The sequence below is a fragment of the Mesoplodon densirostris genome, chromosome 9, assembly GCF_025265405.1.
Source record: "Mesoplodon densirostris isolate mMesDen1 chromosome 9, mMesDen1 primary haplotype, whole genome shotgun sequence".
Taxonomy (NCBI): domain Eukaryota; kingdom Metazoa; phylum Chordata; class Mammalia; order Artiodactyla; family Ziphiidae; genus Mesoplodon; species Mesoplodon densirostris.
In genome coordinates, this window is record NC_082669.1 from 12,792,436 (window position 1) to 12,819,643 (window position 27,208).

Sequence of the window (27,208 nt, forward strand, 5' to 3'; positions counted from 1 at the left end):
TCAAATGTATTTAATAGTTTGATAACTAAAAGACTATGAAAGATCAATTTCAAAATTACAGTGAATTAAAAAAACTAATTTTTTTCTGAGATTTGATTGTGTAACGTATTGGTGGGTCCCTCAGATTAACCCTTTAAAGTGGATACTTTTACCAATTTAATGGACACTGTCTGAATTGTGACGTATTTAGTTGAATAAAATAGAAGCCCATTTCTGTAGCTTAACCTTATAATAGCATTTTATTTTCCTCACATATCAAGAAGTCTGAAGGAAGGGAGTCTGAGCCCCTTCTAACATTTTGCTCTATCATCCACACAGGGAAGCTTTTATCTCCATGTTTGTCCAATCATGGAGGCAAGATGGTTTCTCCCTCTTCAGTTGTGCTGTAGCCTGGAGAGAGAGAAAGGGATAAAAAGAATATCAGTATTAGAAAAACAAAAATATTCCCAGAAGTCTCCAGCAGAAACATATTTGGACCTCATCACCTACACTTTTGTTACATTGCCACCCCTGGATGCAAAAGAGTCTGAGAAGGTGAGTGTTTTATCTGGGGACATTGCCAATCTGAGCAAAGAGGGGTTCTTTCTTATCAGTAAGGAGGTAGTGAGGAATAGCTCTTAGGTAGTAAATTAAGATGGTCTAAAAGTCATTGAATTCAGAATGCTATATAATCACAACCAGTATTTTTAAGCAACATAAATTTTCAGAGTGATACTAAGTTTCAGTAACTATTCACTTTTGCTATATTTGAGGGTTTTATTTTTTCATGAATAGCCATTGTTAATAATGAAATAATATAAAGAAATGTTTTAAGTACTTTACTCTCTGCATTATACTTGTGAGAATGATGTCATTAGACACCATTAACATTTTTTGCATACTAGAATATTCTTTTTTTATAAAGTAAGTCACCTTACTTTAGGGTGACTTTAGGGCCCACGTTATAAACAGTACCAACCTCCTTTGGACAATATCTAAAATCTAAATAATAGCACCTAAATCCAAATTCCAAGGATTTTTCTGAGTTAATTACCAATATGTTTCAAAAAACAATTTTAATACCCACATACTGATAGCAGAATATTAAGTCCTAAATGGATTCTTTAAGCTAAATGTTGTACATTTATTCAAGAAACTTTTATTTTGTATATATTTGCTAGCCTTAATATCTAAAACTCAGTATTTGATAGATAAGTTTTTTAAGGTATTAAAATTGTTACCTCTTAAGGACATTTTTCTGTACCTATAAAAATTTTTCTTAATTATATTCTATCTCCCACTAAAATGTAAATCTCAGGTTCTCTGCATTCTTCAAAACCAGTCTTTAAGGTTGATAATCAAGATGAACAGATTTTTCAATGACATTTAGGTGGTGGGGAGGGGGGAGAAGACAGTCAAGATAGGATATCTGTCCTAATATTCTGCCTAAGTGATACTCAGAACTGAACATAGTACATTTTTCTAAATGCAAATCTAATACTAAGTCGCATCTAATATAATACATATTACAGATTTACATGTCAGGTCCTCTGTGAATTCAATTAGGATTAATTCTACCTCATCTTACACATCTTATTGAATACATTTTTTCAAATCTAATTTTGATCCTGTTGATTTGAGATAATTTGAGTTTTATAAATAGTCACACACTAGGTATGATATAAGGTGTCAAATATGTCACATGACACGTGGGGTTCAAATAAAATACCAGTTTCTCCAATTATAAAGGAAAACATGTATAATCTTGTATATGAAAACTTTACCCTATTTGCTTATGGCTAAAGCATTTAGGAAGAAAGGATATATAAAAACACAATTGAGAGAATAACCAAACAAGAATTTTTAAAATATGAAATAATTAAGTAACTGTTTTCTCTCAAAATGTCCCTGGGAGTATGCTCTATAAGGTAACTCTTCTCCCTCCCCTGGACAGAATTTTGATTCATCCCCCACCTCTCTCTTAAATAATAAAAATCCTCCTGATACTTTAATCACTTTCAGTTTAGAAACTGATAGGTACAGCTAGAGTAAATAATAAAAACTCCAAACTTCATTCAAAATTAAAGCTTCTGCACTCACCTAATCAACCATGCAACAGAAGGCAGCCCTGTAGTATACAGTATGACTTGGATAGATACTTTATTTTCCCAACTTGTCTTCTTCCTCTCCTCAAATGCTAATTAGCACTGTTTCTGACCACACCAGGTTTTAAGATGGTGGAGAGAGGAGATGTGAGGGTATAGCAAAGCTCCTGCATGCTTGTACTTTTGTGAGCTGCCATCATTGACTGCTGTCTGGCTTGGGAGGTGTCAAAGCTGACTCTTGGTCTTTCTCCCTTGCAGGGTGCTTCATTTCCTTATAGGGTTCTTCAGACCATTTACTCCTCTCCCCATTCATTAGCAGGCATCTCTCAAGGGTACTTCACTGTGATTTGGGTCTCAGCAGGCCATCTCTTCACAGACTCTCTCTGTTGGCATCTTTTAGGCATCCCTTTTGATAAAATCCATTTAAGATGACTGTGGGTCAGCTTTCAGCCACATATGTGTGGTCCACACCTTCTCTATGTACCTTTGGTTCATTTTTAATTATAATTTAAATTACTTTTCAAAACCAAGCTCTCTGTGCTATTGTCACGACTGGTATTTTTCAGATACATACAGATGTGTTTTAATTAATAGCACTGAAATTAAGTTCAAAGCATAACTGAATCATAGTTATTTTGCAATCAAGAATACAGAACATTAAAAAAATATTACGTGTGATGAAAGCATTTACTGATTGTTAAAAACATTGAGGATGGCTAAGATAGGCCAACATCCTTCTTTTACAGACAAAAAAACAAAGAATCAATTTAGTAAAATTGTTATTGGCCCGAAGTAGTGTGATTTATGTGGCATAGTTCATGTGAATGTTTATGTGATGCATGGGGTCTAAAGTAAACATATGTGGGTTTGAGTCCTATTTCTATAATGTATTAATTATAAGTTACAAGAAGTTGACCAAGTTTAATAAGGTAGGTAATCTCAGTTTCTTCTTCAATAAAATGGGGATAATAATAGCTCTAGTAATTACATTGTTTGATAATTAAATAAAAGGCAATACATATGGTGTGTACCACATAGTAACTTCTTAATAATTGTTAGTTAATTTTGCCTTCTAACACTGTCAAATTATTATTTTTTTAATTACAGCTGTGGCTTCTTCAGGTATCTATTTTATTTTTTATGATTTCTGAAGTTAAAAATAACATATGTATTATATGAACATATGTACATATATGTACACATATATTTTTACGTTATTTTCAGGTCATTATTAAATTACTATAATGCAATAGTTAGCAAGTATTTATTAAAATGAGAATCTATGTTTATTATACTACATAAAATGAACTTTATCAGGCTATACTTAATTTTTCTGAAAAGCAAATAAATCAGTAAGGGTAAGCTCCTACCTTTAATGATTTAATCTTTGGAATTAGTAAGCCAAGTAGAGAAGCTCTGGTTTTCAATGTAATAGAAGAAACAGACTATTAAAGCCCTCCATGACAGGCTGGGAGAAAACTCTGTAAGAATTTGGATACATAGTCTAGGATTTTATGATGTAAATCCTGATTATTCAGATGTTCACAACTCCTCATCATCTTCTTTTAACAAGTTATTCATGTTGGTGGCCAAATAATCATCAAGCTATTGCTAAGTGGAATGGTTAGTATTGCATCTATAGCGTAGTTATCCAAAGAGAGGACACTAGTATTGTTTCCATGTAGATAGTGTCACTACATCCTTGTTTGTTTATACTCCTCATAACTATACATTCATTTCAAGATTCTGAATGTAATGAATGCTCAATGTCTTTTCTCCATGTGCTTAAAAGTTTTAGGAAGGATTAGGACAAGCTTTTGTCCCCTGATCTTATTTTTCTCTTCCAACACAGATCCAAAACAACACTGCAAGGGTCTACTGTATAACACCTAGATCACAGTTCTAGACAATGTCTCCTTCCAATAGCTGAGATTCTAAGATACATTATGTTTAACTGTTAATGAAACCTATTTGGGTGTACTTAGTTCAAGATTAATGTTATTGGGCTTCCCTGGTGGCGTAGTGGTTGAGAGTCTGCCTGCTGATGCAGGGGACACGGGTTCGTGCCCTGGTCCGGGAAGATCCCACATGCTGCGGAGCGGCTGGGCCCGTGAGCCATGGCCGCTGGGCCTGCGTGTCCGGAGCCTGTGCTCCGTGGTGGGAGAGGCCGCGGCGGTAAGAAGCCCGCGTACCGCAAAAAAGAAAGAAAAAAAAAAAGATTAATGTTATTACTTTCTAGGCCCATTATATGTAGATAACAAATATTTTCCCTTCAAAAATGTTAATGTTTTGATCATAATAAGATGACAATTTTAGTTATCTTTTCCTACACATTTAGTATATTTCATATAAATATATTTGAAATATCTCTATATACAATTTCTAGGTCTCTCCACTGAAAGGGCTTAGAAGAAATGGCCAAACAGTTGCAATAAATAAGACAAATCACCATATTCTGGTTTCTAAATATCATTCTCCACTAAAAAATATCACAGTTAATTGTGGGGAAAGGCAGATTCCAGAGCTGGGGAATAAAAAAACAAGATAAATTTGGAACATTTTGTTATATTAAGAAACAAGGAAATGTTCAAATAATCAGGGGGACACATCAAAAGGATAAGCAAACCATCTTAAAGGAGCTCCTACAGGCCAAATCTGAAACAATTTGTGCATCAAAATAAAGAATATTAGTATTCTAATCCATTAGATTAAATGAGAATCTAGGAGTCCATACTAACACAAACTTTAAAAACAAATAAATAAAGGGACTGATATTAAAGGCTTAGACCTCTACTCATTAGCTTAGTTCATTCAGTAAATGTGTATCAGGTGACTGTACCACAACTTCAAGACGAACCTGCAGGTGAAAATTTCTCCATGACTATAGATAAAGCCTAGAACAAATGCCAATCATTTAGACACTTATCTCCTTAGACACTGGGCAAGTACCAATATATTGGAAACGTTCTGGGAAAAAAAAAGCTCCAAATGTGTATTTCCAATTCTGCATGGTTACTTTAATGCCATTTCTCGGTCATCTCTTAAAGTATGATGCTGTAGTAGTTCCCTGACAGAAACTACCTTTGACTTGGCCTGCCAAAAGGTCTGTATTCTCCTTCCATCTCTTGCTACATCTCCTATAATTTCTCCTTCCCAGCTCCTCATCCAGCTATTCCACTTTTGCCACACACTTAGGAATTGAAAAAGCCCTCAGCTTACAAATTAGGAACAGTGAGTTCTTTTAAATAAAATGTAATGAATGTCTCAAACACTATTCTTTCACCCTAACTTAAAAAGGGGAACAAACAAACCACAAAAACACACTATTAAATAATGATTTTCATTAAGTAGTACCTGGTCCTCAATGCTAACGTATTTAAAAGGCTGAAAATCTACTAAAGTATGCTAAATGGAAAAATCGAAAACTGTGTGTCAAAAAATTACTCAATCTTTCCACAATATTTCCACGAGCATAATTTGCATTAAATATGGAGGATAATATTTAACATTTTATTTTTTGAAATGACAATGATAAACATTTTAGTGGTTATAGAATATGGCTATAGTCTAGAGTTAGTTTACAGCTATTAACTAGAATAAATATGTCATGGAAACTGTTCTGAAGATAAATGTTACATTAGTTAAATCACAACAGCAAAAAGATATCCCATTCATTCACTCATTGAACAATGATTTATTGAGTATCTACTATATACTACTAGTACCATGTACAATGCAGTACTACTAATATTATGGATCATAGGTACCCAAGGATGAATTTATAATGTCTCTGTCCTAAAGAAACTTACTAGTGATAAAAGCAGACATAAATTAGTAATTGCAAAGCAGTGTCTCAAGTGCATAAGTCAATGGTAGCACAAAGACTGAGCAATTCTTTGGATGATGGGTGGCAGAGAGTGAGAGGTTTCCTCAAAGAGGAATTGAGGTGGATTTTAAGAGGTGAGCCATAGTTTATTAGGCAAAAATGAATGAATGAGCAGCTATTAAACAAAGTCACAGAGGCACAGACTAGCCTGGAACATGGTGAGAAGAGGTGAGGGAAGAATTAAATTTTAAACAAGGTCCAACTTGTGGAAGGCCTTAGAGACTAACCTAAGTGGTAGCATAACTGAATGTATAAAATAATGAAAGTCGAAATTATTTAGTTTCTGACCTGTCCAGTTCCTTACCACCTCAGGACCTAGGTATTACCCCTTTCCCCTGCCTGAAAAGTCCTTCGCCCAGATTTTTACACAACTGTATGCTGTGTCTCATTCAACTCTTGGCTTAACAATCACCTTTTAATACCACCGAACTGAATTAGTGCCACCCTATGACACCACCTATTAATCTTCTATTTCCATTGCTTTTAAATCAATAGAGAACAGAAACACAGTTGTAAATATCAATTTTACAACTTTATGTTAACATACCCATATACCCTTGATTTCTAATCTCTTTATTCTTGTAAACTAGACTGAGACAATTGTAGAAATTGCTAAGCAACGTTTGGTGTAGTACAGGCTCTAGGGATTTGTTAGTTGGCAATCTTCCCTTTATCCTGTAATGAACATACTTTGTTCACTAGTAGCCATATGAGTATGACTAAAGCAGAAGAAACTCTTTCAGAGATATTTGCATTTTATTAGCTCAAAAGGATAAATCTCTAATGCAAATTATCAGGCAATATGACAAAACATAGTGAAGTGTTTTGGAGACAGCAGAAGAGATGTTTCTAGCCCTTTAAATCATACCTCATATGCAAATCTTCCTATCCTTGAGGAGACCTACATTTGTCTCCAGAGAAAAGAGCTAGGAAGTAAATCTCCATTAGTACTGAGAAAACTTAGATTTCTTTTATTTAGCATCCTGCTAAAGTGGGAGCTTCAGGGAATGTTTATACATAAACTGTATAAATGTGTATATTTATACACTGTATATTCATTGTAGTTATGTGTCTCCTTTTTCCTACTATTGTATTTTCCTTCATTCATTCATTCAACATCTTTGAGGACTACGAACATGAGCCATGCTCTCAAGTTATAGGCTAGAAGTGAGGCTGAGCTATGCCTAGAATTTTGTAATACAACCTGATGAAAAGGATCAGGTAGCATTTCATAGGAGTTCAGTAGATAAGATTACTTTCAGCTGATTATATATAAATAAAAAAAAACTTTTAAATAAGAGGTTTATTTAAGCTGGACTTTTAAAGAATCACCTAACCAAAAAATGGTTGGGCATCAATGAATCTATAGATTACATGAAATGATATGTACATATATGGAAGATATGTGTACATGTGCATTTATGATGGGGGACAAAGGGTGGGATAAGACCACTAGTATTCATCATATTCTGAAAGACATCTCTGATATTCAGAATGGTTAAAAGCAAACCACACATCACAGAATAGTGTCTGGAGAGGTTTGCAAAATTATTAAAATTAGTATGATTAGAATTACACTCTCATTTCCTCCAATTGTTCATCAGAATTTTTGCTTCTTAGTAATCTGACTGAGGAAGCATGATGAACTTTTCTTTGAATTTTTTGAAGTGTGTTTTTCCAAAGTCTAGAAAACACATCTGATTGTTCCTCACTATTTCAAGATAGAAAATGTTCACTTTATTTCCATATAAACTTTCTTTATACCTACAAGATTTTCTACTATTGACAAAAATTAAGCTCATGATAATGTGCCTTTTTTGCTTCTTTTACTTAATTGAAATGGAAACTATTGTCATTTAAAATCAATAACAAAATGATAAAAATTATTAGGGAGGATTAGAATATGGGCATTAAACATCATGTTAAAAATACATGTAGCATATTTTAAATTTTTAAAAAATTTATAATGGAAATTGATGGGAAACTAAAGGCATATACTAAGGAGATACATAGAGAAAAAAAGAATCAACTAAGATGTGCATTTGGAAAACAGGAAGATAATAATATGAAAAAATAGAAGTAGTTATAAATGTAAGAGATAATAATATTTTATAGAGAAGAGTTTTCTATAAGGATGAGTGCATGAAAAACAGTAAGATGGTTTTAAAAGATTTAGAATCACAAAGTAGAAAGTGATGGCAATTGAAATACTCACTTAAATAAAAAAAAGGAGGGGATATAGATATAACTACTTGATGGCATGAAATCCAAGTACCTGAATTTTTGAAGTGTTTAAAAAAATCTAGTAAGGAAGGCTAAAAGTATAAAAGCTATAAGAATATCTTTTTGAGTTTAATAGAATGTAAATTGATGATAAAAGATTGACAGGTACCAAGTGAGTAAAAAGCAAAATAATAAAAAAAGACAGATAAATTCAGATATTGACATTCAATAAGTATGCCTGCATAACACTGCATAAGAAGGAATACATTTCCAGATCCAAAAACATTATTCTGTTGTGTTTTGTGCATACGTTGAATAAGGTAACAAAAGCACCAGTCACAGAACAAAAAATTACTTTCATGCTTTCTTTGCTTGAGCTAGTCAAATTTCTCTCCATACATGTGAACTCTGTAGTTAGGATGGAGCAATGATTTAAACAATCTTGTAGTTCTCTTTCCTCACTTTGTGTAGTCTGCATGGTCCATGAATTTCACACAAAGAGATGCTTTACAAAGACCAAAGTCACTTCGTTCAGAACTTTCTAGCAGCTAAAATGATCTAATACTCTCATAGATTTAAGTACTCAAATCTTGACTGTCCCCAGATCTTTTACACAGGGCCAGGTGACTAGTTGACAGTCCTGACTGAGAGTAATTTCCTGAGATCTGGAGACGCTGGACCATATATTCCCTCCCAATACTAAGACCAATACTAAAAATAGTAAGGTGGCTCTATGAAATGCAGAAGCACAACCAATGACCATTAATTCTAGGCTAAAATGAAACAGTTCTGGCCCTTCTATGAAAAATTAGTTGATAGAAACCTAAATGTTACAATCATCAAAATATTTGAGGTTTTGAGGTAAAGAGAATTAGCACTACAATGTAATTTGACAAGATACCAAATAAAATATGCAGTTCCACACATGTTTGGAGAAGTCTAAGACCCTAATCCTTCCCCTCACTAACTTGCAGAGGCCTGATTTCTCAACATTAGATCCTCACCTTAGAATATAGTCTTCTTCACTGATCTTTCCACTCCTCTCTGCTTAGTAAAAGATATTACAAATCAGAGTTCAGTGTTTTCCTCTTTTCATGTTTTGCACTCTGCTAGGTTAGGCCAAAGATTCAAGGTTTCAAAGTGTCCCCACATGTATCTCTGTAGACCAAACTCTCTCCAGTACTTGGGCTTGTATTTCCAGTCACCGGACTTAAGCTGTGCACATCATGTGGAGTCACTGGGCTGGGCCCAGAAACCACCAGATAAACATGGCAAATCCTCCTGAAACATCATTTGGCAAAGTTTGAGGGAAAAGTCATATTTCACATTGGTATAAATATGAACCTACTACTACAGAGTAGAATCTAAAATCCATAGGACTTTTAGATGAAAACTGGAGACTTCAAATAAGATTACTTTTGGTTGGCAGTGGTTGAGTATATTATTGTTGGAGATGATCTGATAGAAAAGTCTAAGATGCTTTGCATCACGCTAAATAAATCTCCCTTATAAATATGGATTAGCATTTTTGTGTGAATACTGTAGCAAGAGTGAAAAGAGGTTTAATAATAGGAATGGCCGTGGACAAACTATGAAGCAGGTCAAGTTTATTCTCCACCACCACCACCACCACCATCACTACTACCTCTCAGACCCTGTCCCAAGGTCTTGAAGAATCTGGCTTCTTTTCTTAACCTCAGCCTCAAGGCTAAGTATATTCTGTCTTTTCTTCATCAATATGTGCTCTTCCGCATTCCAATTTCTTAAGACATTAGTATGAATGTAAAGAGATAAACGTTTAACACTAAATATAAAAATTCACATTAGGTAGTGGTCAGATAGTGAAATTTCATACACTATCACTTTGGATACATCTGTTATTAGGCAGAATTCTGCTGAGCACTTACATTGTGCCAGGGAATGTGCAAAATGATAAGAATGCGCAAAACGATAAGAATGCAAAGATAAACTAAAAAGGTCCAGCTATTCTTGTTGTGGGGGACAGACTTGAAAATAAGGAAGTGTATTAGAAGCCATGTTTCCACAAAGGGTGCATGGAGACATAAAGAAGAGTTTGTGTTATGTTGGTAGGAAAAAAAATAAAAAAGTGTTAGAAAAGGCTCCTGAGAGAAAAGGGCCTTAGAGGTATGTCTTAGAGGGTAAGCAGGTACAAGCCCCACAAACAAAGAGAGATGGCTGTATTTCAGGCAAAGAACCAAGAAATAGCCTCGGGAGTCAAGGAAACTAAGAAATTCAGGATGGATGAAACAAAAGGTTGTACGTGGAAGGGGAGACCCAGGCCTGACCCTTTGGTAGGACACACGAGTCAGCTGTCTCGGGTCCCAAATATGGTGGGGTTTTGGCACAAGGCACTGTACCTCACTGCCCTGATCAAAATATTACTGAAGTTCAATGTTTAAATTTCTGTCTTTAATGATATTTCAAGGGACCTAGAACAGATGCTATAAAGGGGCTTCCTTTAGTCTGTGTTTGTTTTGGAGAATACACATTGGCTGGGCGCCCTGGGTTCCAATTCCAGGGGGTATATAGTGAGATGTGGTTGGAGAGTTTGGACGGGGCAGAAGAGGATCAAACCAAAATAAGAAGTTTGTACTTTACTGTGTATGTAATGGGCAGCATTAGTGGATTTTAAGCAGAGGAGAAAGGAGAGGTTTCAGAAAGTTCTTTCAGCTAATCCAAACAGAGGTTTTTGAGGTAAAGGCAGGGAGAGGGAAAATAACCACAATAGTATTGGGGTAGTTATGTTGATAACCTGAACTAAGTTAGAAACAGTGAGGATATGAATATGTGGTATCCTATAATACTGCAGCAGACAGAATGATCGCCCCCTAAGGGATATCTAGGTCCTAATCCCTAGAACCTGTGAATATGTTATGTTACATGGCAAAGGGAAATTAGGTTTACAGATAGAACTAAGGCTGCTAATCAGCTGACTTTAAACTAGGGAGATTATCCTGGGTTACCTGGGTGCCTGATGTAATCACAAGAGTCCTGAAAAGTAGAAGAGGTAAGCAGGGGCGTCAGTGTCATGGCGATGGGATGTGAGTAGGCCTTAACTGGCTGTTGTTGGCACTGAAGATGGAGGAAGGGGGCCATATACCAAGGAGGTCAGGCACCCTATAGGAGTGGGAAAAGGCAAGGAATAGGATTTTCTAGAGATCCAGAAGACACACAGCCCCTCCAACTTCTTAATTTTAGCCCCGTGAGAACTGGACTCCTGGTCTTCCACAACTATAGATAATAAATCTGTGTTGTTTTGAACCACCAATGTGGAAATTTGTTACAGAATCAACAGGAAAAACACAAATACCCAACTCAGCCTTGGCATGAAGAAAGCCTGTGACTGAAAACCACATTGAACATTTACAGTCTCTTCTAAAATGTGAGTCGTATCTTTATCAGAGCTCCGGTCAGGCAGCTCTCACCTTCGTAAAGGTTTTCCTACATGAGGCACACCGCACTTCGGTCTTACTGTTGGTGGTTCTTTATACTTCCTCCTCAAACACTTAAAGATCTCTTAATATATGGATATAATATTTATATCTGTTGATCAACCAATTGCTGAGCTTTGTGTCCACTTCTGTTCAGAGAGTAAATTTAAAAATACTCAGTATTAGGGACTTTAAATGTAATACAGCATTAGAAGTAGGAGCTTTAGAGTCACATAGACATGGATCAAGTCACAAATTCACCCCTTATAGGTAGTGTGGCTTTGGGCAATTTATAATACTTGAGCCTCAGTTTCCTCATCTGTAAAAAGGAATAGCAATGTCTTAGGTCAGGATCCCCGGAAACACACTCTGAGGTGAGGACTGTGTGTAATTGTTTTATTAACAAAACACTTCCAGGAAAAACACATAAATAACAGAGTAAGCAAGATAGGGAAGGAAGTGATTTCAGGCAAAATTCTAGCATGATCCTGCAGGGGAGCCTTGGGGTGTAAATTGCACTTCAGATTTTCTTATTACTAGAGGCTTTTATACTGTGTAGGGCAGTCCTTGGCAAACGGTGTCCTAGGAGGGAAGTGAACTTCTAAGTGGTTCCCCTTTGGCTCTCTGTGCCTGAAGGCGAAATGAGTCTAGTAGCCCTTGGGCAGTCTTCCAAAGAGAGTCTCAGGGGCTGGCTCTGAGAAGTAAAAGAACAGAAGCTAGGGGTAAGGCGGATCCAAGCAAAGGGATCCTAAGGGATCAGGATGGAACTTAACTGGGTCTGCCACAAGCATCTACCTCATAGAACTCCTAAGGATTGAATGTACTCATGTTTTTCTTTCTTTAGCTTTTAAGATTCCTGAACTATTTTTCTTTTGGAATAGCACGCAGTTTCTAGTGCCATGAAATAATTCTTTCGTGACATAGGCATCCATCCCAGAAAGGATAAAGGAGACAAAGGAGAAATAAAGCAAATGTGAAGGATACCAGAATAGAAAGTAACCAAATTAGTCTGAATCTAGCATTTCAAAATGGTCATAATTTCAGTCATATTTTTCAGAGAGCTGGAAACTTGAAAAACTTAAGATTCACAACTATTTGCTTTCATCTCTGAAAAGCTAGGCAAAGTAAACCAACCAATGAACAAACAATGTATTTATTTGATGACAATAAACGTTATAGGAAATGCCACCCCTCCCACTGCCAAGACGTAATTTTTTTCTTCAAGTATCTCCTTCTTTGCTATTCTGGTCCTATACTGATAATTAAAACCTTCAATTTTGATAGCATGTTACAACTTTAAAGTGCATTCACGTTTAAGTGCATTTAAAGAGCATTCAATTTTACATGATGCTCACACAACCCTGTCATATATATTTTCACTCCCTTTTTACAAATGAGGGCACAAGCTCTGACAGGGTAAGTGACCTAGTTAAGGTTGCACAGCTAAAGGCAAGATCCCAACTTCTGACACCAAGAAAGCACTTTCCTCAGGGTTCTACATGATTCTTCACCTTGTATGAGTCAAGATCCAGTCAGGAGACAGAAATCACACCAAAATTAGAACAGGGAAAATTTAATATAAAGAATTATTAACTAGCAATTCTTTTTTTAGGAGAGGAGAGGATATCACTAAAGAATACAGAAAGAGTGGATTAAGGGAGGAGACACTACCTCCAGGGCTGTGGGAGAGTACTCAAGGAGGGATAACTTAGATGAACTACCCCCATCCTTGCTCTCTACCCTACAAAGCCTGAGAGACAGTCTTCATTGGAGATAATGAGGCTGTAGCCCATTTGACAGTCAAGACATGGGTTGAGATGTCACAGACTGGGCTGGTGAGAAAAACCACCAGCTAGGGGCCAGTGAAACTTGCTAGGAAGTCACCCACTGGGTTGCTGGTGAGGCTTACTAGGAAGTCACACACTGGGGAACTGGCCAAACTTCCTGCAGGGTGTGGAATACTGGTTTCTTGGATACCACTGACCACCACACCATAGGAGCAAGAAGAAAAGCACTGGAAACAAGAAGAGGAGCCCCTTTTATATGCAGTGTCCCTCCAGCACCTTCTATTGACAAGTGCTAACACTGAGCCAATGAAAACAAAGAAATGTTTACAGGTTCCAGCTCTAATTATCATAATTCAGGACAAAAAAAAAAAAAGATGAATTAGAAGCTTCCAAACACTAAATTAGCTGGCACACCCCTCAGTGGCTCTCCTGGGTTCTTAAGGGTAAAATGCTTTTATGTCAAATTCCTGCCCCGTTTGTTTTCTTTTTCCCTAAGCACCTCTACAATAAAACGCAGACCCAACCTCTGGGGACACTATGTAATGACTGCTGGTAGGGTATGTGGTAGTTGTATGGAAAGAGTGTACAACACAGTGACTGAGACCACGTCTTGAGCCAAACACTTGGGTCTGAATATGAGCTTCACCACTGACTAAAACTGCAGCCTTGCAAAAATTAACCTCTGTATGCCTCAGTTTCCTTATCTGTAAAAGGGGATGATAATAGTACATACTTTACTAAGATGTCAGGAGAAACAAATTAATATATGTAAAGCCTATAGAACAACATGTGATAAATGTTAAAAAAATGATAAAAAAGAACTTTATAAATATTAGTATTACCCGTACGTGTTAGTTTGTAAATGGCGTTTAAAAATACACACTGTATTCGGTTCTAATTACCAATTTCCACTTAAGGCTGTTATCTCATAATGCTAAAACCCAACTTCGTTGGGTGACACTGGGCTGTGGTACAAAAAGTCCTGCCCGTACCTGGGCATTGCCTGCATCTCTGGCTTCAGATCCTGGCATTGCTCCTGGCTCACTGAATAATCCTCATCAATCAAAGCCAATTCATTGGGGACCCATTTTCTCAAGTGAAAAAAGACACGGTTAAATCATCTTTCTTTAAGATCTCTTCCGTTGTGACTAACTTTGATCCCCCACTTCCCCAAACAGTGAGTTATACGAGAAGGGGAAAAAAGAGGAAATTATCATTTCCAGTGCCTACCCATCTATGTCAGGCAAGCATTTTGCACGTACTGCCTGATCTCATCCTTACCGTAGTCCTGTCAGATGAGTACATTTAATCCTATTTAACAAGTAAGGAAACTGAGGCTCAGAAAGGTCGACACTTCATTCAAGATCACACTCTTGCTAAGTAGCAGAGCCTGAATTCAAACTGGGTCCTTCTGTTTGGGTCGACTAAGCATTTTTAACTGTTCCGCTTGCCTCCCACACTGTCTTCATCTCAGACAGCAAGAATCCTAACAGCTCAGTGCTTTTCATGCTTTGCTTTAAAGAGATGAGTGGGTGTGCGCCTTTTTTTTTCTTTTTAATTATCATTTTGAAACTAAAGCAAATTAAATTCACCTACCAGTTACAAGAATTTAAAAAGTCACCCCTAACATCTCACACGAAACTAGCCTTTGAGTGAAACTCAGCGGCCCTCCTGCATCCTGGCGCCCCGGTCCTCACCTCTCCTCCCGGCCGCAAACTTGGTGAAGGGAAAGGAGCCTGGTGGCGGGCCAGCGAGCTGAGTTCCAGCCCCTGTTCTGCCGCTCTGTCAACCCTTGGAGACTTCTTCTCCTTCAAGGTAGCAGGAGGCTGTCTGCTCGGGTCAACTTAGGGTTTCTCCCGCGTCTCAGCCCGGCAGCTCTGAGGGCGCCCGCGGCGAGGGCGTGCCCAGCGGTCTCGCCGCAGATCCCGCGTGAAACTGCCCAGTTCTCTGAGGAGGCTGCTCACCGCAGCCGTCCCCACCCCCATCCCGCACTCCCTTTCTTCCCGCTTCTTCTAACTTGGAAAAGTGAAGCCCCTACCCTTCGGTGCCTGGAATCGCCTTTCACCAGACAAGCCTCCGCTAAGTTCCCGTCTGCACCCGGGGCCGGGGCGCTGCTTCCCCCTCCCTGGCTGACAGAAAAACCAGTCTGCAGTTCTCTAACTTTATACGCTCCTCTGAGGGGAATTCTGAGAACTCTGCGACGGGTCTGACTGAAACGTGAGAAGACAAAGCCTGTCTAATCAGTGAACTCCGACGCCTCCACCCGGCTCGCAGCGCCCAGGCCTTCTCCGGCGAGTGCACGCCGGGCGGGTCCCAGAGCTCGGCTTTCTCACGCCAGGATTCCGCGCCCCGAGGCTCGCGGCGCTCGAGCCGCAGCGCCCGGCAATAGGCGAGCCGAAGTCCAGGTGCCGCTATTTCTGCTCCGGCCCGCCCAGGTCTGAGGAAGTCAGGGCGTGCTCACAGCGCGGCAGCCTAGCGCAGCGCTCGGCCGCCGGGAGGCTGAAGAAAGGTCCGCGCTGGGTTCGCAGCCCTGCCTGCCGGCCTCCCCACGCCGGGCCTCGGCTGCCCTCGTTTCCCGCTCCCGCCTCCTCCCGTAGACTGCCAGGCGGACCCAGCCTGCCTCTCTCTCAGCCTTCACTACCGGGTCAAGCGGCGGAGGGAGGGAGCGGAGACAGCGGCGAAGCGGCTCCCCACCCGGCGCGCGCGTGCCCCTCCTCCCCCTCCAGCCCGCTCCCTCCTCCCCTGCCCTCTGCCTCCTCCCCTGTTGCCAGTACAGTACAACTAGTACGCGCGCACACAGACACAGACACGCGCGGGCGCGCGCGGACCCTGCCGCTGCCACTGCAGCTACCATGGATATCAGCTAACAACACACGCTCAGGCGCGCGCGCGCGCTCCCACTCGCACCACGCAGGAGTGGCCCCCGGCATCCTTACCCTCCTTCCCCACCCCCACCCCACCCGCTCCCCAGCTCGGCTACTGCTCGCTCTGGCTGCCGCCGCCGCCGCCGCCGCCGCTGCTGCCGCCACCACCACAGCTCTCTTCTGCTGCGGGGCCACAGCCTTGAGTGTCATTCAAGGGACAGCACAACCTCACCCAAGCTCTCCTACCTCTGCCCAGCCGTCCCTGTCATCCTCCCCCTTCCTCGTCCACACTCCATCCAAAGAAGAGGGAAAGCACCGAACAGAGGCGGGAGGAAGGCAAAGTCTGCTCTTCTCACCTCCTGGCCCCCTGGCTCCTTCATCCTCATTCTCTCAGCACCAACTCCCCTACCCCACAGGAATCCCTCAGGAGCTGAGGCGACTCACCCCACTGCCATGTCCAAAAGCTTGAAAAAGAAAAGCCACTGGACTAGCAAAGTCCATGAGAGTGTCATTGGCAGGAACCCGGAGGGCCAGCTGGGCTTCGAACTGAAGGGGGGCGCCGAGAATGGACAGTTCCCCTACCTGGGGGAGGTGAAGCCCGGCAAGGTGGCCTATGAGAGCGGCAGCAAGTTGGTGTCTGAGGAACTGCTGCTGGAAGTAAACGAGACCCCCGTGGCGGGGCTCACCATCAGGGACGTGCTGGCCGTGATCAAACACTGCAAGGATCCCCTCCGGCTCAAGTGTGTCAAGCAAGGTGAGCGCAGCGGCTTGCTCGGTGTTTTGCCAGGAGGCTGGACCGCTCCAAGCGCGGGGCATAATGGAAGGGTGGGCTCGCGTGTAGGCTCGCGTGTGGAAGGGGGTGTGTTGCGCGACGGTGGGGTGAGGTCGAGAGAGAACCGGCAGAGCAAGTGGGCTTTGCCGGGGTTCCGAATGGGGGGCTCGGTGGAAGGGAGGGGCGGATTGCGGTGGGGCGTGCAACTTTGTTTGCGCAGTTATCCCCTCCCCTTTGGTAGGTGTTCGGCCTTGTGTGACCTCGGAGGTGCAGGCGAGCTCCCGGGGCAATTCAATGTGCGTCAGCGGCACGGCCCGCAGTGGATGAAGAGCTTTTAGGGAAGGAAGGAAGGAAGGAGGGAGGGAAGGAAAGAAGGAAGGAAGAAAAGAAGGAGGGAGGGAGAAAGGGGAGAAGGGAGAAAGGGGAGGAAGGAGCAACTTGAGGGTGCAGCGGCATCACCAGCAGGGCGGGGAGGAGTAGGGGGTGGCGGGACGAGCAGAGAGCTGCGCCCTCCGTTTCGGGAGCTGGACTGAAGACGCCTTGGGGGAATCCCTGAGCCACTAGTTGACGAAGAAGGGACGGGGCAGATTGCTTAGGGCGCTTGGACGGGTCTTCCTTAACTTTTTCCCTGCCTCACTCCCCTGTCCCCCTCCCCCGCCCACGATCGTGTCATGTGGGCACCGCGCGTCACGTGCGCACTGACTAACCCGGGCGCTCACCCCGAACTGGCCCGCGGGAGGCGGTGCGCGAGGAAGGCGCGGCACTAGCAGCGGGTTCTAGCGTTGGGGGTCAGGAGGAGGAAAGACGTGGTTACCGGAATGTTCTTTTCTATGAACATTAGGTTGAGTGGAAGTTCTCTGTGGTTGGACTCCCCTCTGGCTTCGGATTTGGGCAGAGGGGGGAGGAGGACGTGTTTCTGAGGAGGAGTTGGATGGAAAAGCCAGCTGGTTACAACTCAGGCTCGGTCAGCTCCAACCTGGTTTAGATGAGGCTCAGCTGAAGGCTGTGATGGGCTCTTGCAGAACTCTCTCGCTGTCTTTGCCTGAAAGAAAATTATGGTCCGTAGGAGGGAAGAGGGAGATAAAAGTTTCTTGGAAAGAGGACAACTTCAGCTCGAATAAAGTAGTGTATCTTTGTTTTCCACGTGGGGTTTCATATATTTTGTAGCTCACATTCGCATCTCGTGTGTGGCATGTATGTATATGTGCACATTCATATCAATCTAAAGGTTTCTTGTTGGTGATACATTGTTTGTCTCGCCTCATAGATGGAATTGAGCTGTCATTGCCTGCATTTTGAGCAACCACTTAATCTTACTGCATGATCAACTGTCAAGAAACACTCTTAGGGGGATATGAAACACTCTTAGGGAGCTATTCTTCTCTATAAACCAGTTTTAAAAGTAAGCCAGTGAAAAATGAAATCTCAGTGAAAATTTCTTAACTGTAAATTGCCAGACAAAAAGAGTTTTTCATTGGGGATTCTTGAGTATTAGTAGCTGATGACTTGAGGTAGACTAATGTGAACATTGACTTGTAGGTCAACATAGCTCCATACTGAATGAAACTGAAGAATATGAGTTTGGTAGGAAGACAAATAGAGTATCTTACTATTTTTCAAGATGACATATCAGAGGCTCAAATATAGGCGTTCATGTTAACATATTTGATGTCATGGTACTATCTTGCAGCAATAGATATAAATGTAAGGTTTTGGTTTTGAGTCCAAAAATCTGCTTTACAATTGATGACCATGGTTTTGTTGGCAACAAGGTTGGTATTTGTAGTGGAAAGTGGCTGCAAACCTTAAGACATTGTTTAGTTGGACTAATGATAATATCCTAATGAAGGAGGTGATTGTCCTATTATAGTTTATAATTAGTACCACATTTTAATGTACTCATTCTGAGCACTGTATTTTGAGATGGACCTTCCCAAACTGTAACTCTAGCAGCAAGAAAAGAAAAGAAAGAAGGGGAGATTGTTGGGTATTGTCAATCTATTCTATAAAATCCAGTGGAAAGACTTGGAAAAGTGAAAGCATGAAAGCTATCATTAAATATTGAAAAGCTATCAAGTAAGGAAAGGAATTCTGACTATCCTGTGATACTCTATAGGGTCAAACTAAGATGAATCTATGAAAATGTTTAAAGGATGAAGCATCTTTACTTTTATTAAGAAGATCCTAATAAAGCTTTAAAAAAATCTGTGGACTGTATTGTGAACTCATGAGCCCCCATCATTGTGTTTATGAAGAGGCCAATGACCACATGCCATGGATTCTTATGTAAGACGGGTACCTGGACTAGATCTCATTTAAATCCTTCCATGATTTGATCCAAGGTAGTCTCTGATACTCAACTTCTGTGTTAGATTTTATTTGGAAGATTACTGTTTTTAGAACTCATGGCATATACACATATAATGTGATATATTTAGGGAAAATTTCTTTTCATTCTGTGTTAACCTTCAGTTCTGCGCTTCACTGAGCCATTGATGATTGATGTTCATAATGATGTTCACAGAACCCCCAGAGGAATCTGATTAACCTCCTGAATCACTAACCAAGGAGCAAAAATAATTGCTTCTTTTAGCTTTTTTGGAAAATATAATCCTCTTTTATATTCTTCTATGTATGGTGATTCATATACTATTCCCTTGTTGAAATCTTTCTTTCCCTTGTCAAATAATAATAGGTTTACTTTATCATTGTAAGCAAAGTGGAAATTTCAGAACCGTAGATACAGTGCCTGTGTGTCTTGGGTTTCACTGTAGATTTCACTTGCTGGAAAAATATTTAGAGACCCTTGGCTCAGTAGTCTTATTTCTAGAGAGCCAGTAAACTAGCATAACTGAAAAACTTAAACATGGCTCGTTTTAAAATATTAATGAGATAGTTGATTTTCGAGTATTCAAACATTGGGTATTATATAGAAACTACATATGTAATCAGGTAAACTGAGGCAGATTTTGCAAAGAAAAGAAGTTTGAATAATAAGAATATTGATTTAAAAGTGCACCAGATAAAATTGCATTGTTTAATCACTTTTTACTTATGTTTTTGGCTAATTTTATATTACAGTTGTTATAAAATTAAATTATCATAATTTTAAAAGAAGGTGAACTACCAGAATTTTAAGACACACTAGACAAATAGATGTAGTTTTTCTACATTGTATAAATGTTTTTAAAGCCATTTTTGAAAGCCATTTAATTAAATTCAAGGGATTTCTTTTTAATTTAAGCTGCATTTAATCCACACAGTGATGAGTCACATATGAAAAATATCTTTTATTGTCACATCCTATTATTATTTATAAACTATGGCTTTTTAGTTTATAATAATAAACTTTCCTCATCAAACTATTTAATCTAAATTAGCACTTCTGTTCTATGATCTCATTAATGCAGTGGACGCAATTGAAGGACGTTTCTTGAGTGATTTTGAGATCTGTGCTGAAGAGCTAAAGGTTTTTTTTTTTTCTTTTAAAATCTGCACTAAAGTTCACAGCAGCCAGTTACATAGACCATTGTGTCCTACATTCCTTGCTACTGCATCTAAAACCACATGGGGACCTACATAGCCTGAACTTATTTTCCCGTTTAGGATCTCACGATGGAAAATAAAAGACAAAACGTTTTATAATTCTTCCTATGTAGGAGAAGGGCCAAGTAAAGCCTTTGAAATTCAGTTCTAGAGAAGATGTACATTGCTCTCCCTCCTATTGCTCCTTTCAAAGATGCCTTCAAAGGAAAGAAGATCCAAATTTATTGAGTCATGCTTTTTTTTTGACTGACTTCAAGGTAGTATCATAGAGTTAAGCCTCTATGCTTCCTTTATTTGAAAAGCTGAAAACAAATTGTGTCAAATTTTCTCCAAGATTGATTTTCCTCCATAGAAATTTATGTATGTCAATTTTATTGAATTGTTTAAACAATTTGATCAGTTAACTTTTTTAGGATAAAGTATCTTTAATGTTTTGGAACAAGGTTAATGAGACACTTATCTTTGGGCATAATTTATGGGGGATGCTACTTTAGTTTTTCAGTATATTTTTTAATGTACGTAGTTTAGGTAGTATGACCTTGAATGCTAAATACGACTGCTTTTTGTATGTGTTTGTTTTGAATGAGAGTAATCTTGGGGTGAAATCACAGCTAATGTATTTAAGTGCCACCATTTCTGCTCTTAACATTTATACGGCACAATCTTTTGCCATATTTCTTATGCTCACTTTTCTTTTTAGTTGCTTGAAATTCACACATTCACATTCATAATGAGCAAAAAGTTTTCACAATTGACAACGCTGACTGCTTGTAGTTTAAACAATGGCTTTCAAATGCATAGCAGTCCCTGGCTGAATCATTTCCCTCAAGAGTTGTGATAGTGTAGCCATTAAATGTAGTCTCCCAAGTAGCCTGTCCGGGTTTGAATCCTGAATATGCCACTTAGTATTGGCTATATAAACAAGTTATCTACCCTGGGGTAGTAATAGTATCTTGAGAATATTAAATAAGTTATGTATTTAAATGATGTAGTGTCTGGCAGATAATAAGCGTTATGTAAGTGTTAGTAAATGTTATTCCAAGCATACTGGTCATTTTGAGCTAGTGACATGAAATGTTTTTAACTTTCAAGATATTTTACACTTAATTGAAGACTAACTGAAAAATAGAAAATGATTGACTAATTAATACTATGAGTAATTTGCAAGTAGTAGTCTTCTTTGAAAAGCATTAATGTGAAGAGTAATGCCATTAAGTGGAATGGAACATGTTTTCATGTTTTAAAAATAACTCTCACTGATACCACCTTTATGTGTAAAGATATGTTTTATATTTATTTTATACTCTAGCCATAGTTTTTCCCCAGTTATTTATTCCCTTTGTACCTATATCTCTTCTCCTAAACAGTTGGTGGATATATTGAATCATTTACTCTAGGTTTGACAAGCACAGAAATCCTATTAGAATTCACTAATTTAACCTTAGGAATTTATTTATACTTCTTGCATGTGACTATTAGATGCTAGTATCATGTTTTTTTTTATACAATCATATTTTATTTATTTATTTTTTGCTACATTGGGTCTTTGTTGCTGCATGTGGGCTTTCTCTAGTTGCCATAAGCAGGAGCTGCTTTTCCTTGCGGTGGCTTCTCTTGTTGCAGAACGCAGGCTCTAGGTGCACGGGCCTCAGTAGTTGTGGTGCACAGGATCAGTAGTTGTGGCTCGCAGGCTCTAGAGCACAGGTTCAGTAGTTGTGGCGCATGGGCTTAGTTACTCCGCGGCATGTGGGATCTTCCCGGACCGGGGCTCGAACCCATGTCCCCTGCATTAGCAGGCGGATTCTTAACCACTGTGCCACCAGGGAAGTCCCGACTATTATCATGTGTTAAGGCAGAACTTTTATTTCTTAGGTAGAGATCAAGACCTCATAAAGAAGGGCAATAACGAAACAGAATTAATTCCTAAGTGTTCACAGTCAACCATGTATAATAAAGAAAAATACATCAAAATTCAGCAAAAAGTTTACTTTGCATCTGTGAGCATATCAGCAGCTCAATATGAGTAATTCTCTATATTAACACTTTAAAGATGAAGGATTTACCACTAGCCTCCCCCAGTGAGTTTAGCATTTCAGCTGACTTAGTCCCTTCTTAGAATTCAATAGGAACATCTACCTTGAAGGTCCAGTGCCCAATATTAATTTTTTTTTTTTTTTTTTTTTTTTTTTTGGTGGTACGCGGGCCTCTCACTGTTGCGGCCTCTCCCGTTGCGGAACACAGGCTCCGGACGCGCAGGCTCAGTAGCCATGGCTCACGGGCCCAGCTGCTCTGCGGCATGTGGGATCTTCCCAGACCGGGGCACGAACCCGTGTCCCCTGCATCGGCAGGCGGACTCTCAACCACTGTGCCACCAGGGAAGCCCTCTTTTTTAATTTTTTAATTTAATTTAATTTATTTTTTTATACAGCAGGTTCTTACTAGTCATTAGTTTTGTACACATCAGTGTATACATGTCAATCCCAATTGCCCAATTAATCCAATATTAATTTTTAAAAATCTTTCTAAGCTACAATCTGACTATTTATCATGATAAGGAGCATGGAATAGTGTCTTACAACTTGCTTAGTATTGTGACTCTTTAATTATTTTTTCTGTTCTAGTCCCAGCTCCCTCTCTTCTGTTTACAGAAAGGACTGATGTGATATTTCCTTTAATAAAAGTAAATTATAATTAATTTTGTATAGATAATTTAGTAATAGGTTGATAAGTACTGATTTTACATAGACTTATATAGGGATATGCATCTGCTTAAAACTGTTGTAAAATATTCATATTGTCATAGGAGGTTAATAATTGCTTCTATTATTACATTTCATTGACATGTTACTCTATTAAAAAAGACTCCATTTGGAGATTAATTTTTTAAAAACTTTAAAAAAATTGTTTAAAGTTTAATATACAGTGTTGTCTGCTTTGGATAGTCTAGAAGTAACAGAAAAAAGTTTCCTTTTTTGACAACTGATTGAATATTAACTCAGATGCATCCAGTGCATCTATTTTCAAGGATCCAGTAGGTTAATGAGTGGATATTTTAAATGAATAATTAGATTTGTTTCAATATTTAACATATTTCATGGCTTGTTTTACCTTGGAAAACATTTCTCCCTGTAATGGTTACATGAATCCATGTCCGGCTTTGTGTTATTTTCAGTTATTTTGGTTTACTTAAAAAAAATTTCACTTTTATGGCAGTCATCATATATACAATAATGGCCCCAAACGAATATGTGACGAAGAAAGAATAAACCTTTATAGTGTGAAGTAAAAGATATTTTTAAGATATAGATTTTTCTAATGATAAAATTTGTGGATTAATTTTTTGAACCTTTTAACTGCCTTTAGTGAAACTCGTGCATAGGAAATCAGAGATTTTTCTATAAATAGCCATGGGTTTAATTAAGTGGCTGTGAAATGAAATAGGAAGAAGCAAACTTGTTTAACAAAAAATGTATATTTTATTTATCTATTTTTCATATTACATTGTGTTTAAAGAAGTTTCTTAAAACATGAGTTTCCCAAATGTTACAGTGACTTATTTATATTGTCATGATTACAGGTAGCGTAGGGGCTGTTTGCACTTTACATTGCACTTGAAAGATCATAGAGAATGTCTCAGTAAAAATGTTAAATGCAAAGACCAATTATATGTATTTTTAACACTTATTTATCATTTTATAGGTGAGCAATGGTGCTTATCCTAGTATTTTGTATCACTGTGCACAGGAAGGTACATACTTACCTGGAATATATATTAATTCAAGGATAACAAGTGCTGTAGAAACCCACAGATTAATCTAGCAACATACCTTAAGCTTGTCAAAATCTGATTAGCTGGTTTGCAAGCACGAGCAAGTTTCAGAGATATGAAATGTCCAATGTTGCATCTGTGAAGCATTCTGATCAGTCCACAGTTGAACCCAGTTTGCCTTTCTTTGCAGTCTGTGCTATAAGGATGTTAAAGCAACTCTTTACTAGACAAAGTTTCTTCAAAAAATAACAAGCATTAATAGAGACAATAATATTTTACTATAATTATTACTGTGATAAATATCACTACAACATACTACAATATATAGGTGTATCAAAGTAGCATGCTGTACATCTTAAGCTTATAGAATGTTACACGTCAAGTTTATTCAATCAAAAAAATAACAAGCATTTAGGCCTAAAGGGTCACAAAAATCTCCCCAAAATTGTGGCTTACTTCCAAAAGCACCCTGAACATGCATAACCGTAATCTTGCCTTTCTGGCAAGTCAGGTACTTAGTGGATGGCCATTTTGTTAGGACTGGGGCTTTAGACAGAAGTTGATTCCTCTATGGAAAAGCAGGAATATTATCAAAGATGCTCTTACCCATCTGCAGTTAAAATACTACAACCTTCCTTCTTAGTATTTCTTCTGAAACATTATCTCTAACATTATCTCCTTTTCCTCTTTGGTTGGAAGTACCTTTTCTTTCCTTTTCTTAAGTTCAGTGTGGCAGAGCCCCTCTAGTGAATAGCAAATTTGTTCTGTTCTGCTTCTTTGTATACATGGAAACACACACACACTTTTGAAACACTAAGGTTCAATGCTAGTTTTTTGGGGTTTTTTTAATTTATTTTTTGGCCACTCTGCACAGCATGTGCGATCCTAGTTCCCTGACCAGGAATTGAAACCTGTGCCCCCTGCAGTGGAAGCACGGAGTCTCAACCCCTAGAGGTCTAGGGAAGTCCCTCAATGCCAGTTTTTAAATCAATAGTCCCAGAAAGGCATTTATGCATGTGAGGATACAGTCTCACTTTAGTCAGAGTTACATAAAATTATTCCATGTGTGACGAATCTAGCTGAAAAGCTTACATAGGTATCCATAACTTTCCAACTGTGAGTGGTATTTTTAACCCTTATTAGTTATGATAATGGGAGACCTAAAGACAGTGAAATCAAGTGCCCAGATGATTTCTGTATTTCATATATATTAGTTGTTAAAAAATGATAATAAGAATTTGATAGTTTGGATTTTAGTTACTTTTATTTACATCACCAAGTGGCTGGTGGGCTACAAATGCCTAGGATAATGTCCTAATGTTAATGTAACAAAGGAAGGGCAGAGATAAGGGGCATGCTTATTCATGAACTTGATACCATATTTACAGAGTAGTTTAAATTGCACTGGTTTAGCTGTCTCAGAGTAAAATAAGAGGACTGGATCCAACATGCTTTGAATATGTGATATATTACAATTCTGAAGAAGTAATCATTTAAAAATAAGTTAAATGATGCCTAACTTATAAGTGTTTAGCTAAAATACAGGTACTAGTGTTGCTTTACTGAGAATTTGAAAATGTCAAGAAAAACTAAGCTTAATTAACATGGGTCCTAAGAGGTTTTGTTATGAAGTGGAGAATATGATAATTTGAATTACATTGATGTTTTAGTTTAAAGCCATTTTCCTTATGTCCAATTAATTTGCTTTGGAGTGTCTATATATGAATTTATAAAGTACATACCATAAACTTTACTAAGAACTATTTAAAATTTATATCTTTTTAATTATTTTTTTTTTTTTCGGTACGCGGGCCTCTCACCGCCGCAGCCCCTCCCGTTGCAGAGCACAGGCTCCGGGCGCGCAGGCCCAGTGGCCATGGCTCATGGGCCCAGCCGCTCCGCGGCATGTGGGATTCTCCCGGGCCAGGGCAAGAACCCGTGTCCCTTGCATCGGCAGGCGGACTCTCAACCACTGCGCCACCAGGGAAGCCCTAAAATTTATATCTTTAATAGCCCTAACAGTATGCTAACTTACTACTGTGAATCAAGAAAATATCCTTTTATATTCTCATCCCAAGTCTCCCTTTTAAAATAATTGGAAATTCTTCATTGTCTTAATGTTAAGAGTATCATGACACCCTTTATCCTTGGGGAAATTGACTCTTTTAGCATTGAATAAGGAGGTACTTTGCTTTCATTGAATATGCTTTCAGACAGACTTTAGAAAGTCACAAAGTTATTAGAGACATTGTTGGTTGTCTACCTGGAATGCATTTTTTCTTTTCCCCCTCCCTTCATTCCTTACTGAACAGAACGCCAGTTTTGTTCAAGTAGCCACACGCTGATGTGATGCTATGCCATGTGTTTCATATTATGTCAGCCTTATCCCAAGGGAATGAACTTAGACTAGTCTAAACCAAGCATGGTAATTCCATCTCTTTGCCAATGATTGTTTTAGGAAATGGCTTATAACCCAGCTCTAAGTAATGAAAAGTAAAGTGAAGCCCCTTGGGGACTTTCTGAGAAACTTCTTAGTACTTAAAATAAGATCTAGGACAGATCTATTCATTTTTTAGTCTATGGAAGTTGCTGTACATGGAGGTGATACCTGGGGCAACTGTAGCCATCTTGTGATCGTGAGGAGAGTGGCCAAAGGTGGAGAATGGCAGAACTGAGTGATATAAAGTTACTGGCTCCTTGATAGTCTGCTAAAATAATGAGCCCAAACTAGTCCTCTCTTAAGACTTCTTGTTATTGAGCTAACAGTACACAAGATATTTTAAGCCATTTGGATTGGGTTTTCTGTTATTTTGAGGCCAAAATCT

General features: G+C 38.9%; 1 protein-coding gene and 1 long non-coding RNA gene across 2 annotated transcripts in view; one reads left to right on the top strand and one right to left on the bottom strand.

The window, feature by feature from the left end:
- Positions 1 to 220: 220 nt before the first annotated feature.
- LOC132495689 (uncharacterized) lies at positions 221 to 15,330 on the bottom strand. Its single transcript, XR_009533329.1, has 2 exons — positions 15,130 to 15,330; positions 221 to 390 (listed from the first exon to the last, which is right to left on the bottom strand). It is a non-coding gene; the product is annotated as an uncharacterized LOC132495689 (long non-coding RNA).
- Positions 15,331 to 16,458: 1,128 nt separating this feature from the next.
- MAGI2 (membrane associated guanylate kinase, WW and PDZ domain containing 2) overlaps positions 16,459 to 27,208 on the top strand; it is a 1,346,582-nt gene continuing 1,335,832 nt past the window's right edge. The window contains exon 1 of the mRNA XM_060107590.1: positions 16,459 to 17,050. Within this exon, the coding sequence (XP_059963573.1) occupies positions 16,750 to 17,050 (301 nt within the window). The 5' untranslated portion in view covers positions 16,459 to 16,749. The remainder of the gene's footprint in view (positions 17,051 to 27,208) is intronic.